General features: G+C 33.8%; 1 protein-coding gene across 6 annotated transcripts; it reads left to right on the top strand.

Moving 5' to 3' along the window:
* Positions 1–9,056: 9,056 nt before the first annotated feature.
* On the top strand, positions 9,057–18,084 carry LOC107867130. Of its 6 annotated transcripts, none has more exons than XM_047411188.1 (16): positions 9,057–9,203; positions 10,172–10,529; positions 10,935–11,160; positions 11,236–11,481; positions 11,591–11,706; positions 12,365–12,463; positions 12,572–12,659; positions 12,993–13,222; positions 14,647–14,831; positions 14,967–15,166; positions 15,867–16,199; positions 16,311–16,412; positions 16,602–16,899; positions 16,978–17,126; positions 17,221–17,505; positions 17,614–18,084. In XM_047411188.1, exons 2-16 carry the CDS (start codon positions 10,231–10,233, stop codon positions 17,821–17,823), a joined length of 3,066 nt encoding a protein of 1,021 aa, XP_047267144.1. In that variant the 5' UTR covers positions 9,057–9,203; positions 10,172–10,230; the 3' UTR covers positions 17,824–18,084. The 6 variants fall into 6 exon arrangements, with proteins under 6 accessions (XP_047267144.1, XP_047267147.1, XP_047267148.1 ...); XM_047411191.1 differs by having other exon boundaries at positions 9,195–9,410; XM_047411192.1 differs by having other exon boundaries at positions 9,195–9,414.
* The last annotated feature ends 484 nt before the right edge of the window (positions 18,085–18,568 follow it).

Genomic DNA, 18,568 nt, shown 5'->3' with positions numbered 1-18,568 from the left:
AAGAATGGCTCTCAAGTTCACTCCCATTTTGGTGACCAATATTTTCAAGTACTTCACTCACTTGAGTTCTATTAATCACATCACACGCATACTCAAGTGGTGGACAATTTTCACAAGTAAGTTGATCAACACCGATTACACAAGATGATGTACTTTCGTTCAACATATAGGTTTCAACACTAGGTGAACATAAATTAACCTTACAAGAAGAGTCAATTTGGTCATCAATAGGATCAACTAGTGTATCCACACTCACAACATGTACACCATCAACAAAAGACAAAGAATCATTTGACTCACAAGTAAGTAAGCTACTACTCACACTCAATGGGTTACTAGCCACACGAATATCATTCTCATGCACCAAAGTGTAAGAGTTAGCTATTTTAACTTGAATTTATTGAGTAGATTATTATTTGCCGTGGCGTGAAGGTCCTCCATAAGCTTGGGCAGCAACTTCCTTTCGGCATTGTTCGCCTTCGCTTGTCATGTTGGTACCTACACAAATGTCCTTAGAAATAAAAGGACAACCAATGTTAGCACGGTTTGGTGATAATCCCCTCACTCCGCTCCATACAACTTATTTTTTTTCCACTTTTGAATTACCACCTTGCACTCCCTTACTCCTCTCAATCTTTTGTCTTTCATAATAATTTGGATTGGAGTAGGTAGGCACTTCTCTTTGTGGCTTGGGTAGCAAGTAAGTCATGAGACGATTTCCCAATTGGTCTTTTACAACACTAGGCCAATTTTGCACGTTAGGAACTTGATGTCATGCAAACTAATCGGCACCTAAGTATACATGACCATAGGGCAAGGGAAGAACATCGCACCACACCTCCTCATGATATTCATATTGGGAGAAGACAACTTTTACCCTCTCGGTAACCTTGAACTCGTCCAATGAGTATGGAACAAGTAAAGGCTCTCGAAACAACCTCAAGTAGTTCACCATGGACGGAAGGATGTAGTTTTTATAGTACCTATCATTCAACACAATAAGGCAGCCTGGTATCCCATAAATGGTCACCTTTCTGGAGTGTATACTCCTTTTCGAATCTACATTATAATGCACACAAGTACCCCTCGATTTTGGAGATGCATACCCTCTTCTTCTCGTTAGACAACCTCCACTTGAACTAGTATAACCATTCACACTATATTGACCTTGATAAGAAGAACTACAAGGTGAAGAATATGAATCTTCACACTTCTCACATGCACTCTCATCATAGCTTTCATAAGCTTTGTGAATGAAAAGGTTACACCTAACACCAAATCTAGGTTCGGAGTGAGAAGTGTAAGACTCCTCACATGCCCCAACGTCATCATAAGAACATTTGCGAGGTCCTACATCATCTCCAAACTCACCATAAGCACTAGGCACTTCATTCACCTCATTTTCTCCCTCAAAACAGCAACTCCCAAATCTGCCTAAGTTTTGTTCATGGCTATTTTCATAGCCTCCGCAATCTCCCTCAACTTCGTAGCCATAAAATCCCTCACTACAATCATAGTCTTTCATGTTGTAGTCATAATAATTCCCGACTATCGAAGACATGTTTCCCTTATATCAACTTTGTACCTACACAATGAACAAACAAGATTAGTAGTAAAAGCTTTTCACTAACACTCGTATACACTCACCTTTGTGATTCTCACAATTGGAGTGGCGAATATTGAAAGTTGCTTATACTCCGGTAGTCAATAGGATGTCAATTCTACTTGGCAGCGGAATAGATTCTTGTTTGATTGACTCAAGATACAAAAATAAAATGTATTTACGAACTTGAAACAAAGAAGTTACTACGAGTTAAAAACAAAAAAAAGCACACAAATAACGAAGACACGAAACAAACGGACTCTACAACTAACTTACAATCTAGTAGGAGATTACTAGTTTGTCAATTAGTGTTCGAACCAACAAACGAAATTAGGAAACAATAAAATAAAACTAAGAAATCTGAAAGTTGAGCTTAAAAATTATCGGTGAACAGTAAAAAATGTGATGTGGCAGCCACGTATTGGTTGCGGTTGTTATCAAATTTTATTTTCTAATTCAAGTCTTGGTCCAATTGTAATTTGGAATCGGTGAGAATTGGTTAAGGAGAGAAAACAAGTCTTGAAATCCTCTTTCAAATTCAAAAAGCAAGACTTGACTTTTCTCCTCAAGACATGGTTCTTAAATCATGGAAGTTGTTGGAAAAGTGATTGTTAAAGTCCTTGAGTGGTTGGAATTGATTGTAAAAGTCTTGAGAGGTCTTAAATTTTGAAAATGTCTTTCAAGACTAACAAAATACACACTCTCTTTCTTCAACTTCAAAGATCAAACATCCACTTTTTCTTCAACTATAGATGAAAATGTGAAGAACACCAAGAACACATTTTTTTGAATCTTGAAGTTCTAAGGTTCAAGTTGGACCCCAAACATCAACAATACCTTTCCAAGCTTAAAAATACAACACAATAACCACCATACACATTCAAACCTTGAACCAACAACACACCACACGTCCAAGCTTTGAATCCGCAACAACAATACCAACAACAATCACACGGCCAAAGTTTAGGTTCACAACAACAACATCAACAATTAAAGCTCAAATCTAGATCTAGACTTCTTTAGTGTTAGAGGTGAAGAAGCTAACACTAGAAACAACAAAACAAATAAAATGACTCCTAGATCTAGACTCAAAACAAGAAAAATTTCGGCCAAGACACAACAAGAACATAATTTCGGCCAAGACACAAAAATGGACAGATTTGCTTCATTTTAGAATTTTCAGATTTCAACTTCTTTTTTTTTGAATTTTCTAACAAGCAAGCCCAAGATTGATCTTGTAGGAACAATATCTAGCCATGCTTTGATACCAAATGATACGAGAAAGACAACGGAAGGCACAAACACACTCCAAATCAGTCCACTAATCTTAAAGATTCGAGGACCAAGATAGAGACCACACTCGGATTCGCTACCAACAACAAGAATACAAGATACAAGGGTCTATTTCAACACCAAAACAGCTATAAAACGTGATGAACAATATCAACAACAATAACACAAGTTTCGAATTCAATAAATGACCCAAAACAGTCCACCACACAAGATAACAACAACAAAAGTAAAGGATAGATAGTGAGACCAAGATTATTACAAGATTAAGAACTAAAGAGTGTATTAAACTCAAAAACCCCTAATAATGTAATAATCAAAACCACACTCTTACGGTGACCTCTAAGGGAATCAACTCACCTCCAGATCCACCGTTTCCAAGCAAAGATCAATACTAGCTTTTCCAAACCCTGACTAAGACTAAATGTTCTACTCTCAAGAGAGAAAATTTTTAATGTTTCAATCTTTCATCTTTCATAAACTAATGAGAGAAGACATAAAAAAATCCTACTTATAGTATATTACAAAAAAAGACAAAAAAGACTACACTACCCTTAATGACCAAGGGTGACCTTGGTGTGTTGGAAAACAATATGAATTGTCCAAAATGTCCTTAAGGTTAAGTGACCAAAATGCCCTTAATAAAGGGCACCAAAACCATGAACCAATAAAGGTGGTCCAAACCCGAGAGTCCTTAAGTCTTCAAGGCTCCAAGCAATCTTCCACACTCGGATTTGATCAATGGTAGGCTCAAAACGTCCCCTCCAAGTATGATCCCGTGCCCTCCATGCGACCAAAGCTTGATTCTTCACATAGTGACTTTGAATGATGTCGTCGAAAGCTAAGGCGGCCATTATTCTTGTATCAGCTCCCTAGCTTTGGTAAGCCTAAACAACCTCTTTTCCCCGTCTTTCTCCTCTAACCCCTTATACAAACTCTCAAAAGTTGTTGTCTTAGCATCTTTAACTGCTAACTTAGCCTTCTTCTTAGCTAACTTATACTCCTCCCTACTAACCCACTTTTCCTCTTCATCCTTACTCTCAGATGTAACCATCTAAACAATTTCGAGTTGTATACTTTAATACTTTCTCCTTTTCATATTTAATTGATCGTTTTTCTTTTTACACGTTCTCTAAGAAATCATGAATAAAATTTTTTTTTTTTTTTTTACTAATTCACCCTTTATATCTTTTTAATACATGTACCTTATTCATCAATACAAAAATTAATAATGGAGGAACTTTACAATATTCATATATACTTTAAAAAATAAAAAATTTAAGGGTGAAAAATGAGAAATTTTTGATTAATTTTATTTTGGTTTATAAATTGACAAGTGTAGTTTAAGATAATTATTTTTAATAACGTGGACAATTAACATTAACGATCATCGCTATTTCACGAAGATAGAAAAAACAAAAACATCTCTTTATTGATCTCTATTTATGGACTTTTTGACTGTCAAAAGCTATGTGAAATCAAATCCAATTGCAAAGCTTCCTTACCTATCGTATTAATTAAGAAAGCTATAAATTTTAATGGATGGCTGCTTTAGGTTTAAGAATTTATATGTTGGAACGTACAAGTTGTTAGACATATAGATATGCTATACATAGCAAGCATTTTAATTAATTAATGCAATATGTGACTCCCTCCATTCCTTTTTATGGGCACGTCCGTCTTTCGAGAGATAATTTAACTAATTTTTAAAATTATATTAAATAATTTATTTAATATTTTAAAATTTAAATTTAAATATTTAAAATCTATATAAAAAATACTATAACTTCTATTTTTTCCTTTTTTTTATATATATAATTAAGAAATCATCATAAAATGCTAGTCAAATCAGTATCTTTTGACTCTCAAAAAATAAAATATACATGTAAATAAAATAAAGACTTAACGTGAATAGCAAACGTTAATAAGATAATAAGTCGTATAAATTACGACAAAGGAGTAGTGGTCAATTATGCCTCAAACTCAAAATCATTTATTAAAAATTTGAATTCGTCGTCTTTGGGCAGCATTCGAAATTTTAAGTTCAATACGTAAAGTAGTTCATTTGGTCTGGTGAGTTTGATATGGACGAAAGCATTTTACTCTATCTTATATGGAACTTATTTTTGGATTGTTTTAGTGGGAAAAAACTTACCTATATCTGTGTATACATCAAATCAATATACGGATATCATATGTTTGAATTTAAAATTTATATTACTTAAATATAATTGATTAATAAATTTACTTTATTTAATCACTTAACCATGCATGGTGAATTGCATAAGTTTGGTTGAATATATGGCTAGTCTCTTTTAATTTATTGATAAATTTCATTTAGACACTTGAATTATGTCTTGTTCTAATTGACAAAACAAAATTCGAAATATTTTATCTTAGGACTTGTTTTTGGATCGTTAAGTGTTTTTGATAGTAAAGTTCTTAAATATTTTGAGTTATAGATATGAAATTACCTTTGTTAGGATGAGTTTCGCCCTAATCAGGGGCGGACCTACGTGGTTCCCAAGAGATTCACCCGAATTTTCTTGGCAAAAAATTACATTCTATATAGAAGGTAGAAAATTTATATTTATGTACATATATTAATGTTGAACCACAAAAAACAACGCACTTAAATAGCACAGCGGTGTTATTTGCACTGCTTGGACACTTCCTTCAGTCTACTGCACAGGTTCAATCCCTGCGAGTAGTGGCTGTTATTTTTTTAATATTTCCTGTGGTTGTACAGCTGCTACTTATTAAATGTATGTACAAATCTTATTATAAAAAAAAAGACTAAATGCATGTACAACTCTTATTATAAAAAAAAAAAAAAAAAACGCTAGGTGCTACTGCTATATAAATAAATAAATAAATATTTTACATCCCTTGAAATTATTTTATTGGCTTTATTTCACACATTATATTTTTATTTTTCGAACCTCCTGAAGAAAATTTCTGAATCCGCCACTGACCCTAATATGAAATAAATAAATATAACAAAGAGTTTACCTTTATTCTATTAAGAGTCGCGAATTTGTGCAGTCAATCATAAAAGGAGATTTTCCTTGTGCAAATCAAATTTAATCGAGCGCTAGACTAAATATAGTAGCCTAACACTCAATTTTATATGATTTCGAATGCCGAATAATGAAAAAAAAAATACAAGCATCAATTGTGTATAAAAAATTCAACCGAACTCGTTGTATACAATCAATCTTAAAAAGAAATCTTCTTAACATGAAATCAAATTTAATTAAGATATATAATTATCAACTTAATCGATTTGCCCATAAGGGCAGTGCATCCATGTTGGATGGGCAAACAAGTTAAAACAATGGCTAGGTTGGTTTTCGATTCAGTATTCGATACCCGCATTGAAGTCCGATTAATCCAAATTCTCGCCGAGTAGGGCAGCAAGTGCGTCCCATTTACTAAAATACTAGCCAATTCTTATATAACTAATCGATGCGGTAATTTTATTTGAGCAGTAAAAACAATGGAGAGGGACTATGGGTGTGTTTGGTATGATGGAAAATATTTTCCATGGAAAATGTTTTCTTGGAAAATAAGTTGGTTTTCTATTTATTTTCTCATGTTTGGTTGGTGAATGAAAAATATTTTCGAAAAAATATTTTATGGTGTTTCGTTGGTGAGTAGAGAATATTTTTTAGAAAAATATTTTCTAGTGTTCGATTCATGAGTGAAAAAATATTTTTTAGAAAATACTACTATATGTTAACTAGTATAACTAGTATATCAGTGCCTCTAGCAACTCAACAATCTGTAAGAATTAATTTAAGCATAACAAATAATATCAATATCGAATACTAAAATATTACAATCACTAAATTTAAACAACTATTAATTAACAAATATAGGAGACACTTTTCAACATTTTGTTAGGACAATCTCAAGATACTACAATTAATAGAAATACAACAGAACGACAAACTTATTCAACCTCGTGAAACAAGTTACATTAATAACAAAATGAAATATGCAATTAACAAAAGTAACATAAGTAAGTCTTCCTCTATACATATGAAAATAACAATATATTTAACGAATTGAAAATGGAAAAAATTCGGGCTTTATTATTTTTTATTTCAAACAGTGAAAAATTGAAGCAAAGCATAGTGAGAAACATTTTCGAGTAATGTAAATTTTTGAAAATGTAAATTTTTTGAGTCATGTGAATATAAGTATTGTTGGGGTGGGAAGAGGGGTGAGGGTGAGGGTGAGGTCATAAGTCACATTTGTCATTTTCTGGAAAATGACTTCCCTTACCCATAAGGGAAGTCATTCTCCATCAAATGTGGAAAATAAGTTGTTTTGAAAAATATTTTCCTAAACTTTTGTTGCAACCAAACAAGGAAAAACCGAAAAATATTTTCTGAAAAATATTTTCCATCATACCAAACACACCCTATATATTATTATTATTATTATTATGATACCATAAATATAAAAAGGTTAATGGTTAGTTAACAAAATACAGCAAAAAAGAACACGTGTCCTACTACGTGGCGTGCTACAATCCAACGACCTCTGAAAAAGTACTACCACCGACCATCTTTATACTCCTCTGTCTCATTTTATTATTATTCATTTTTTCTCGTTATAAATGTATTAAAAATTATAAATTAAATGATAATTTTATTAATTTATTTTAAATAAAATTACAAATTAGTGTGAATACTTTTAAAAAGAAAATTAATTGTAAGATAATATAAGAAAATTTTAATTACTCCATCTATTTAAAAAAGAATAATATTTTTTGACTTAAACTAAAATTTTAAAAAATAAAGAAAAGTTTTAAATTTTATGGTATTAAATTAAAGTTATGTTAAATATAGTAAAATATTTTTTTAACCTTCTGGTCATAAATTAATCACGTGAAAAATTAAAATTTAAATATTACTAAAATATTTTTTTTTTAAAACAAATAAAAAAAAATAAATTATTCTTTTTGAAATAAAGGAAGTAATACTTTCTTTATTTCCACAGAGAATGGACTCTCTAGTTAGGTGGGTTGGGGGAGGTGAGTGCTTGTGGTTGAGTTTTATTTTTGTTATTTTATTTTATTTCATATTTTATTACAATCTTATTTACTGACTCTATGTCTTAAGCTTGGGATTTATGGGAAATAGTCTCTCTGCTTCTTTGGAGATAGTGGTATATGAATTGCGTATATTTTACCCTTTTGAAATTCACTATGTGGGAATTTATTAAATATGTTATTGTTATTGTATTTAATAAAATAACCAATTAATATGGGACAAGTACTTTTAATAAAATAATCAACCAAAATGAAATGAAGAGAATAATAAATTTAATATTTTAAAAATATATTTATTAATGAATATAGTGAATAATTAAGATAAAATACATATAATGAATAAACTATCAATTAGTTTTTCAAATTGAATAATATGATAATATTGTCCAACATTTATTTTTACCAAGGCCGTCTTAATAAAATCAGCGGTCTAAAGGTATTTTTATCAAGACAATCTCCATAAAATTAGCGATCTAAAGATAAATATTAATATGAGGCTTTAAATATATATACACAGCAAAAATATTATCGATAATTTAGAGTTATTTTCTTATTCTTACGTAATACTTTTTTTTAGTGTAGTATTCTTAGAAGACATTAAACATTTAACTTCACATAGTAATTTTATTATTTATAAAAGTAAAGACTAATTTTAACTAATAAGATGCTAATCATTTATTTGCAATGCATTACCTTGAATATTATTGTGAAAACTTTATTTATTACTATGATTATTTAATAAAAAAATTAAAATATTTTTAATAAAATGTAGACAGTTCTTCTTTCCTTTTTATTTAATTTAATTTTTTTATCTTTTATATTTTATGATATTTAATATTATTTAAATAAAATTAAAATCATAAAATTTATATTAAATTTTTTAAAATCTCAATATTTTGAAGCCTAAAATAAATATTTTATTAACCTTACGCTTGAGTCCACACTGACTTTTACGAATGTCATGAATAAATATTATTAAATATTTATTTTAATAACATGGATAACTACGGAGTAAAGTGCAAAATAAGAAACTCAAAAAAGCATAACATTAAAAGAAACAAACAAAATCGCTGTTGGATGTTTGGCTACACCAAGTTGCCAATCAAATAGCCATCTTTTTTTTTGGGGGGGTCACATCAGACACATGACAGTACTGTTCCAGAATTTTCAATCTATCGTACTTTGCATTTCTGGTTTTGTCTTTCTACCTTAAAAGTCGTTAAAAAAACCAGACATTTCAGAGACACGGTTAGTGGTTTTGGTTTCTTGATTAAGGAATATCCTCTTATTCTTCCTTCTACTTGCAGATGTACTCATATAATATGCTGATGTTTTGTTTCTTAATATGAAATCTTGCCCCTTACATGTATAAAAACAGACCAATCATATAGTACTGGCTGTTTGCTCTTTCATCAATCAGATAAAGTTTTCTTGGTTTTTAGTGTTGATGTAATTGTGGGTATTTTTCATTTCTTGAAGATAGTTTAATGGAGTTGTTGTTAGTGATTTATATTGTTTGATTGTTCTTTCTGTTTCACAGTTTTGTACTTTGATGTGAGAAGTTATGTATCCATCTTTGGGTTAAAGAATTTTAATCTGTCTTTTTTAGCATGTTCTAGATTTTGTGTTGAGAATAGAAATTGTAGATTTTTTTTAATTGAATCGTTGTCCCTTTTTGCTAAATTTTGAATCTTTATTGGTGGTTGATTATGTTGCTTAGACTCTTTAAAAATGTCTGAACAATGTGTGTTGGAAGTTGGAACCTTCAAACTGCATTTTTGGAGAGTCCGGGCAACATAGGTGGCTACTTCAAAATCAATACTGTACTGAGTAGATTAGCACATTGTTGTAATGTAGTTTATGTAACGATATGTTGTTTCTTGTACTGCCGTTACTTCTTTTTCTGGACTACTTTGAACTGTTATTCCTTGAACCGAGGTTCTATGGGAAACGACCTCTCTACTTCTAAGGTAAGGCTAAGGTCTGCCTACACTCTGCCCTCCCAAGACCCCACTTTGTGGACTACACTGGGTATGTTGTTGTTTGTTGTAGAAGATTGTGCACCTGCAAAGCTTGTTCTTTTGATATAGTTTTCAATGTTAAGTTGTTTGTGAATTGGGCGCTGGATACATTTTTCTCGTTCATAGATTATTTGCTGCTAAGAATTTAAGATGTATTGTTTTGTCTCTTATTTGCACTTGGTTCATGTGAAGTAGATTTCATTGGGAGGAACTTTCGTCGAGCAAAGCGGTGGGGATATAATAGTGGTTGCTGAATGAGGTTGGATAAGCAGTCCAGTGGTCTGCTTGATACTCTAAAAATGGAGACAGTTAGGACGATCTTAACTCATTCTTATCCGTATCCACATGAGCATTCACGGCATTTGGTCATTGCAGTGTTTGTGGGATGCTTATTTTTTATATCATCAGATAACTTGCATACACTTATTCAGAAGTTAGATAGCAATGTCAAGTGGTGGTCAATGTACACCTGTCTGCTTGGATTCTTTTATTTCTTTTCATCTCCGTTTATAGGGAAGACAATCAAACCAAGTTACTCGAACTTTAGTCGATGGTAAGTCTTTGTTTCTATATCTGGCTTGATGACTAATCCTTTAGTAAAATAAAGAGTAAATGGTCAAAACCAAACCTAAAGTACCCCGCTTTTTCGAGTTTCATACCCGAACTACTGGTTGTTTGAGTTTTCTACCTAAACGATTTCCAACTATTTATCAAAACATATCTCCGCTATCAATTATTCACTTTTCTTGCCTGAAAGATGATGGTGATATTTCAGGTAAGATAAGTGAACAATTGATAGTTGAGGTGTGTTTTGATAAATAGTTGGTGATATTTTAGATAAGAAACTCACACATTTGATAGTTCAGGTATGAAACTCAAAAAACCGGAATAGGTGTGTTTTTGACTCTTCACTCTAAAATAAATTGATACTGATAATAGAAGGATTTTAATTTTTCAGGTATATATCCTGGATACTTTTGGCTGCTCTCTATCATCTTCCCAGTTTTCTATCTATGGGAGTAGATCTCAGGATGAACCTGTCTTTGTTTCTGACCTTATTTGTTTCGTCAATTTTTATTCTTCTCGTTTTCCATGTTATATTTCTTGGGCTTTGGTATCTTGGCCTTGTTGCCCGCGTGGCTGGAAAAAGACCTGAGATCCTGACAATTGTGCAAAATTGTGCTGTAAGTTCTTCGAAAACTTTGTAAGACGATATAAAGTATTGTGGCCTTTGACTTATTTCTTCATCATCGCTGTAGGTTTTAAGCATAGCATGCTGTGTGTTTTATAGTCATTGTGGCAACCTTGCTGTAGCAAGGGAAAAGACATTTGGTCGGAGGAATTCTAGTTGGTTTTCATTTTGGAACAAGGAAGAGCGGAGCACTTGGCTTACAAAACTAGTAGGCATGACTGAGTTGAAAGATCAAGTCTGCAAATCTTGGTTTGCTCCTGTTGGGTCAGCCAGTGATTACCCTTTTTTGTCCAAATGGGTTATCTATGGAGAGGTATTACCTCTCACAGTTCCTTTGTCTCATATTTCCTACTTGATATGATGGAGGATCTTATGCTGCTGTCGTCTTTTTTCTTTTTTTCTTCTGAATTTTTACCTTTCAGTTAACGTGCAACGGATCATGTGCAGAATCGTCAAATGAAATTTCTCCGCTATATTCATTGTGGGCCACTTTTATTGGCCTCTACATTGCAAATTATGTTGTGGAAAGGTCATCAGGGTGAGTAGCTCGAATATTTGTTTGCATAGCAGAATTCCTTTTCTGGTGGTGTCCTTCGAAACAGCTGCTAAGATGCAGATCTTAAGATATCATTTTGGCGTTTGCTGCACAGGATCCAACTGTGAAAATGTGGTTGCCGTGCAAGAACTTTTAAGCGAACAATTTCTCAGATTAATATATAAAACAAACGAAAACATAGAATTCTTACTGGATTATACATGTTAGGAAATCTGTTCTACTTCGTTACTTAGCTGAGACGCTGCAGATTCCAGAATGGATCGAGGGGTTAAGCTTGCCATCACCATGGCATTAACTGCTTGCCCCTTATTCATCTTTGTAGAAATATCATTTAATGATGAAGAGCTTTTATGCTTTTCTTATGATAACAAATGTATCATAGTGTCATTATAGAAAAGCAAGTCACCCGTATTCCGGTTGCTATTATGAGTAATGCTTTAAACCCTACCTGGTTGGTTTGATAAGGCACAGAACCTATTCAAAATTAGAAAGTTTTTAATATAGAGCAACAATTGAGTAAAGTATGAGCATAGTTTTATTCCGCGACATTGTTCTGATTTTGCCTGCTTGGAGTGAATTGTAAGCATCGTTCTGCTGGAGTTTCTTGTCTGCTAACAGTTCAAACTATAATGATTAACAGATGGGCTCTGTCACGTCCTTTGTCACTCAAAGAGTTCGAGAAATTGAAGAAAAAGCAAACGAAACCTGAGTTCTTGGATATGGTTCCTTGGTATTCAGGGTATGTTCTTTCATTATACCTCTTACACGTCCCCTCCCATCTGTGGGGTCTGTATTCTGTAGTGAAAAAAGCTTCATCAATCTTCTTAATGGAACATGCTGGTTGCAGGACATCTGCTGATTTATTCAAGACAATGTTTGACCTGCTGGTCTCCGTAACTTTGTTTGTTGGACGCTTTGATATGCGAATGATGCAGGTAACAAATATGATGTTCTAAATTCCTTCAAAATATATTCAGCTTTTAAAGTGAATTTCCTATTGCAAAGACTTATGAGATGCTGCAATCTTTATATTTTGTAAGATTTTAGAAGGATCAAGGATCAAAATGTTCCTCCTATTGATACAAAGTCTGCACATGTTAATGAAATGACAAGTGTATAATGGATTTGTATTTTTGTCGATTAAAGGCAACATGCTCGATAAGTAGATTAATTATTCCATGAATTTAATTAGTCTGGCCATTTTCTCCTTGTGGTTATAATGGATAGTTGGATTGACCTTACGTTGTCTTAAATTATCCGATGGTTAGGCTGCTATGAGCAGGGTTGAAGATGGGACTAAGCAGGAGGATCTTTTGTATGATCAGTTTAGTGAGAAGGATGGTCTGTGGTTTGACTTCATGGCTGATACAGGAGATGGTGGAAATTCTTCCTACTCTGTGGCTCGGCTTCTTGCTCAACCTTCACTCAGGCTCCAAGTAAATGGGTCAATGCGTACACTTCCACGTGGAGACATGCTTCTTATTGGGGGTGACCTTGCGTAAGATCCTAGTTCTCTTTATACCATTAGATGGTCTTTGCATTCTGATAGCCATCTTATGTCTTAAAACAGACAAATTAATTACACTGACCAAGTTTGCACCCATGCCATTAGTAATAATGTGTGTGGCACCAGGTAGCATTAAGATCTTGTACAAGTTGTTTGGTTCTGTTCAAGCTTTCCACCTAGTTTCTTCATACCAATGATTTCTGGAGCAATTTGTTATATACTAGTATCAATTTTCCAAGTTGCTCGTAGAAGTTTCTCATTTTAGACAAAGCTACAAGTTCATGATGATTATTTTGTGAAGTTAGTGACCAAGGCTGAGTACAATAGACCATTGTGGTGGGGCCCTTCCCCAGACACCGTGCATAGCGGTAGCTTTAGTGCAACGGGCTGCCCCTTTTTTTTAGTGACCAAAGCTAGCTTTTCTATCTACTTCGTGCAGCTTTTGGTCCATCTAATGATAACATATAGTGACTACATGGTAGATGCTTTTCTTTTATACTTGCATCAAGTGCAGGTTGAGGAGATCTTTACAAGATATGGTATTTTTGTGTGGTTTGTCTAGTCAGATTGATTATCATTTGTGGTATAAAAACTTATAAAATAAATGAAGAAATAAGTAATGATAAAAGGCCTAGTTTTAAGATAAGTAGAAGTAAGAATATATGTGCTGCAAGTTTAGCTAACATAAGGGGGTCTATCGGAAACAGCCTTTCTACTTCATCAGAGGTAGAGGTATGGACTGCGTACATCTTACCCCCCCAGACCCCACCAGGTGGGAATACACTGGGTTTGTTGTTGTTGTTGTTGTTAAGTTTACCTAACATAACAGTGAAGTTGAGGTGAGATTAGATGGGATTACAATACATAAATACCAACTATTCAGAAACCTAGGCTCTGTCACAGGTGCTAAGAGAAATTGCTACTCAAAGTCATTCAAATCAGTTAATTTAAATATCAAAACTAGCACATTAGAGGACTGGACACACACATTTACTAATAATGGGAAGGCAACATACTGGCATGAAAGACATTTGATCTATAAGAACTATTTTGACAAACTTACTGAAAATTGGATGGGCATCTTCAATGTAGATACTCTAATACTGGCCATTATATCAAAAAATTTGGTGTGGAAGCAACTTCATTTCTTCAGAATTTAAAGGCATATATGTCCAATCCTCTCAGTTTTGGGTGTATTACGAAGCAAGCTATCAGTGGGCCAATACATATACTTTTTTTTTGGCATATATTCTTTTTTTCCTTCTTTTTGTTCTAGAGAACTCTATATGTTTTGCATCTTTATTCAGAAAAAAACTGTTCCACCTCTTTACTTCATTTAGAACTAACAACACCACGACAGTATGCTGTTGAATTTTTTAAACCAATAATTGTTTCTTTTTTCTCGTGTTGTATAGGTATCCTAATCCATCATCGTTTACATATGAGAAGCGCCTTTTTCGTCCCTTTGAATATGCTCTTCAGCCTCCTATGTGGTATAAGGAAGAACATATTGCTGTAAGTAAGCCTGAATTGCCTCCTGAAGTGGATGAACTTAGGCGGTATGATGGACCTCAGTGTTTTGTCATCCCTGGAAACCATGGTTAGTACAGCTTCTTAGCCTGTACCTTGTGGACTTTTTTTAAAAAAAAAAATTCTCTAGTTTCAGTCAAGCAGTATGGCTTATTTAATCTTGATGTTTTTTTAATGATAATCGAAGTCCATTCGTGAATTGCAGACTGGTTTGATGGGCTTCAGACGTATATGAGGTACATTTGTCACAAAAGCTGGTTGGGTGGTTGGTTTATGCCTCAAAAGAAAAGCTATTTCGCTCTGCAACTCCCCAACAGGTGGTGGGTATTTGGTCTTGATCTTGCTCTCCATTGTGATATTGACATATACCAATTCAAGTTCTTCTCAGAATTAGTGAGGGATAAGGTATCTCCTTTCTGCTATGAGCATAGTCGTTATTCAAACATATTGCTATTTATTAAATAAGGTCGATGTTATATGCAGATCGGTGTCAAAGTGTCCCTTGGACTTCATAATCATGGGATGTGTTTCAGTTGTCCTTTTTTATCAATCCAATTTAAAGGAAAAAGAAGTTACCCCCCAGTTTTTAACTTTTCCATGAGAATGCTTTTAATCTGTAATTACATGAGAAAGGTTTCTCAATATTAGTTCTAAGTTACGCTTACATCTATTAGGGATTATTATTCCATGCAGTCTTTTCTTGCTAATCAAACCTGAAAACTACTTTGCTAGTGTGTGAATGGAAGCTGTCAATTCAAATATCATAACAGTGAACAAGACCTTGTCTAAATTGTTAGTGCTTCTTAGTTCCAGATTCATGTATTCCTCCTTTGTGTTTTACTTCAATCTAATGATTTGATATGAGCTTAAGATTATTGAGCTTATAGAGCAATTAGTGACTGATAGCTTTTTGAAGCCCACGGAGTTGGTTTATGGCTGGTGTTTGGGAATTCTAGACATAGTTGATTATGGGAGCCAATTCATATATAATAATGTTACCTAAATCGCTCTTTATTGGATCTTTCGTGTCTTGTTCTCTTTTTAAATAAGCAAAGGATTTGTCTACAGAACATCCTTATCCGTTCTTAATGGATGCTTTGTTCAGGTCGGGCAGAATGATTCTGTGATCATTATGACACATGAGCCTAACTGGATTCTTGATGGGTACTTTAATCACGTGACTGGAAAGAATGTTACCTACTTGATACGTGACCATTTGAAAGGAAGGTGTAGACTACGGATTGCTGGAGATGTGCATCACTATATGCGGCACTCATATGTTCCATCAAATAGGCCTGTTTATGTCCAGCATTTACTTGTTAATGGTTGTGGAGGTGCTTTTTTGCACCCTACGCATGTCTTCAGGAATTTCAAGGAATATTGTGGAACATCATATGAGAGCAAAGCGTCTTACCCAACTTTTGAAGATTCAAGCAGGGTATAAATTCTAAAATTTCCTTTGAAAGTTTTTCTGCCAGATACCTATCAAAAATGAAGTTTCTGGTCAGATGTATTATTTGGGTGCTGACATGCTTATTAACATTTGCAGATTGCTTTAGGGAATATATTGAAATTTAGGAAGAAAAACTGGCAATTCGATGTTATTGGTGGCATGATATATTTCATGTTGGTCTTTTCTATGTTTCCACAGGTAATTTTGAGCTTTGATCCATTCTTTTAGATTTGTCCGAAGCATCTGTTCTCACTACCTCATGCCTCCTTAAACAGTAGCATGTTAATTTGAAGTCCTTGCGAACACTATATAGTATCACTTTTCTAATGAACCTAAGATGTATTGCTTCTGTGCAAGGATGACTAATCATTTCCCATTTGCTTCCAGTGTCAGCTAGATCACATTTTAAAAGACAACACCTTCTCGGGACGCTTGAGCACCTTCTTTGGCTCAGTGTGGGATGCTTTTATGTATATGCTGGGATGCTCATATGTATCAGCAGCTGGTGCTATATTACTTCTAACAATTGCGATAGTCTTTGTTCCTTCTAAGGTGTCTTGGAAAAAGAGACTACTAATTGGGATTCTTCATGTATCTGCGCACTTGGCTGCTGCCTTGATTCTCATGCTCTTGATGGAATTAGGTGTTGAGATATGTATTCGGCATAAATTACTTGCAACTTCAGGTGAGGTTTTGTATGTCGTCTTCAATGTGTGATTCGGTTGATTTGTCTCCTCTTTAAAACCTAAACTTTGTAATTCAGGTTATCACACTTTATATCAATGGTACCGGTCTGTGGAGAGAGAGCATTTTCCCGATCCAACTGGCCTTAGGGAACGTATAGAACAATGGACCTTTGGCCTTTATCCAGCATGTATCAAGTATCTCATGTCTGGTTTTGACGTTCCTGAGGTAAGAAATCACATGATAGGCGATGTTGATCCATGACGATTCAGTTGCTCTGTGATATTGTGTCTTCCTCTAATCTCATGCATGCAACTTTCAGGTAATGGCCGTTACCAGGAGTAATATCTGCAAAAATGGGATGGATTCTCTCTCCCGAGGGGGTGCTGTAATATATTATGCATCGGTCTTCCTTTATTTTTGGGTCTTATCAACTCCGGTGGTTTCTTTGATACTTGGAAGCTACCTTTACATTTCCATTAATTGGCTTCACATACATTTCGATGAAGCATTTTCATCACTCCGCATTGCAAATTACAAGGCATTTACTCGGTTTCACATCAATAGCAAAGGCAATCTTGAAGTTTTTACCCTTGCAGTCGATAAGGTAACATCGCTATATCCCAATAAAGATAAAATAATAAAAGATCAAAGAAGCAGTCGATCATTTTGAATTGAATATGAGTTATTTACACTTTAATGTATGATTTTGCAGGTTCCAAAAGAGTGGAAATTGGATCCAAAGTGGGACGGAGAGTGTAAACAGCCACAAGAACTAAGTTACCTCCAGAGGTTCCCTAGCAAATGGAGAGCTAAGGCCCTTCACCAGGACCCTGTAAATACCGTGCGAATAGTTGATCATTTTGTCATTGAACAGATAGAAAAAACTGATTCAGAACTATCGAATGGGTCACTTAACCATTGACTTGTTTGATTACTAAATAGTACTATCATTTTGTAATTTGTACAGATGTTGTAGGTTTAAAGTACTTAGATGGTAGTTGATATATAGGAAGTTAGCTGGATAGAAACAGGATTATGAAAGACAAATCAAAGATGAAAGATCCATTGAATCATAGTTAAGGAAAGTGGAAAATTGTGGTCAGTCATTGTACTTCCTTTATTTAGGCAAATTTGTCTATTGTATTGTCATTTTAATTTTCAGATTATGGAGATTTTTGTAGTATCTTGTAGCTGGTAAAATCAAGAAGCTGCATCACATTAACCAAGTAGGAACTTGCTAGAGATCGAGTCATCTATTCATAGTTTCATTTCATTTCTGTCTTTCTCCACCTATGTGCTTTCCCCGCGGCCTATTGTGCTTATCTCTACAACAACATACCCACTATAATTCCATAAGTAAAAGTTTGAGGAGGATAGAGCTTTTGCAGTCTTATCCTACTTGTGAAGGTAGAGATGTTGTCTCCCGTAAACCCTTGGCTCAAATATAATATATAAATGACTGTTTCTTTGGGTAGGATTTTCATTATATGATAAAATTATTCAGTAGAATTAACATCATATGTGTGAGATTTTCGTAATTTAGGGAATGCCAACGGTTGATATTATAACAAAATATAATGAACATACACTCTCTGGTCCTTCTAAAATTGCATAAACAGAATTCATGTCCCCTAATCTGTTGAACAAAGAGTATTGTAGAGGAGACC

Source organism: Capsicum annuum, chromosome 4, assembly GCF_002878395.1.
Source record: "Capsicum annuum cultivar UCD-10X-F1 chromosome 4, UCD10Xv1.1, whole genome shotgun sequence".
Classification (NCBI taxonomy): domain Eukaryota; kingdom Viridiplantae; phylum Streptophyta; class Magnoliopsida; order Solanales; family Solanaceae; genus Capsicum; species Capsicum annuum.
Note: the sequence above shows the minus strand (reverse complement) of the source record. Positions and strands in the feature narration are given on the sequence as shown.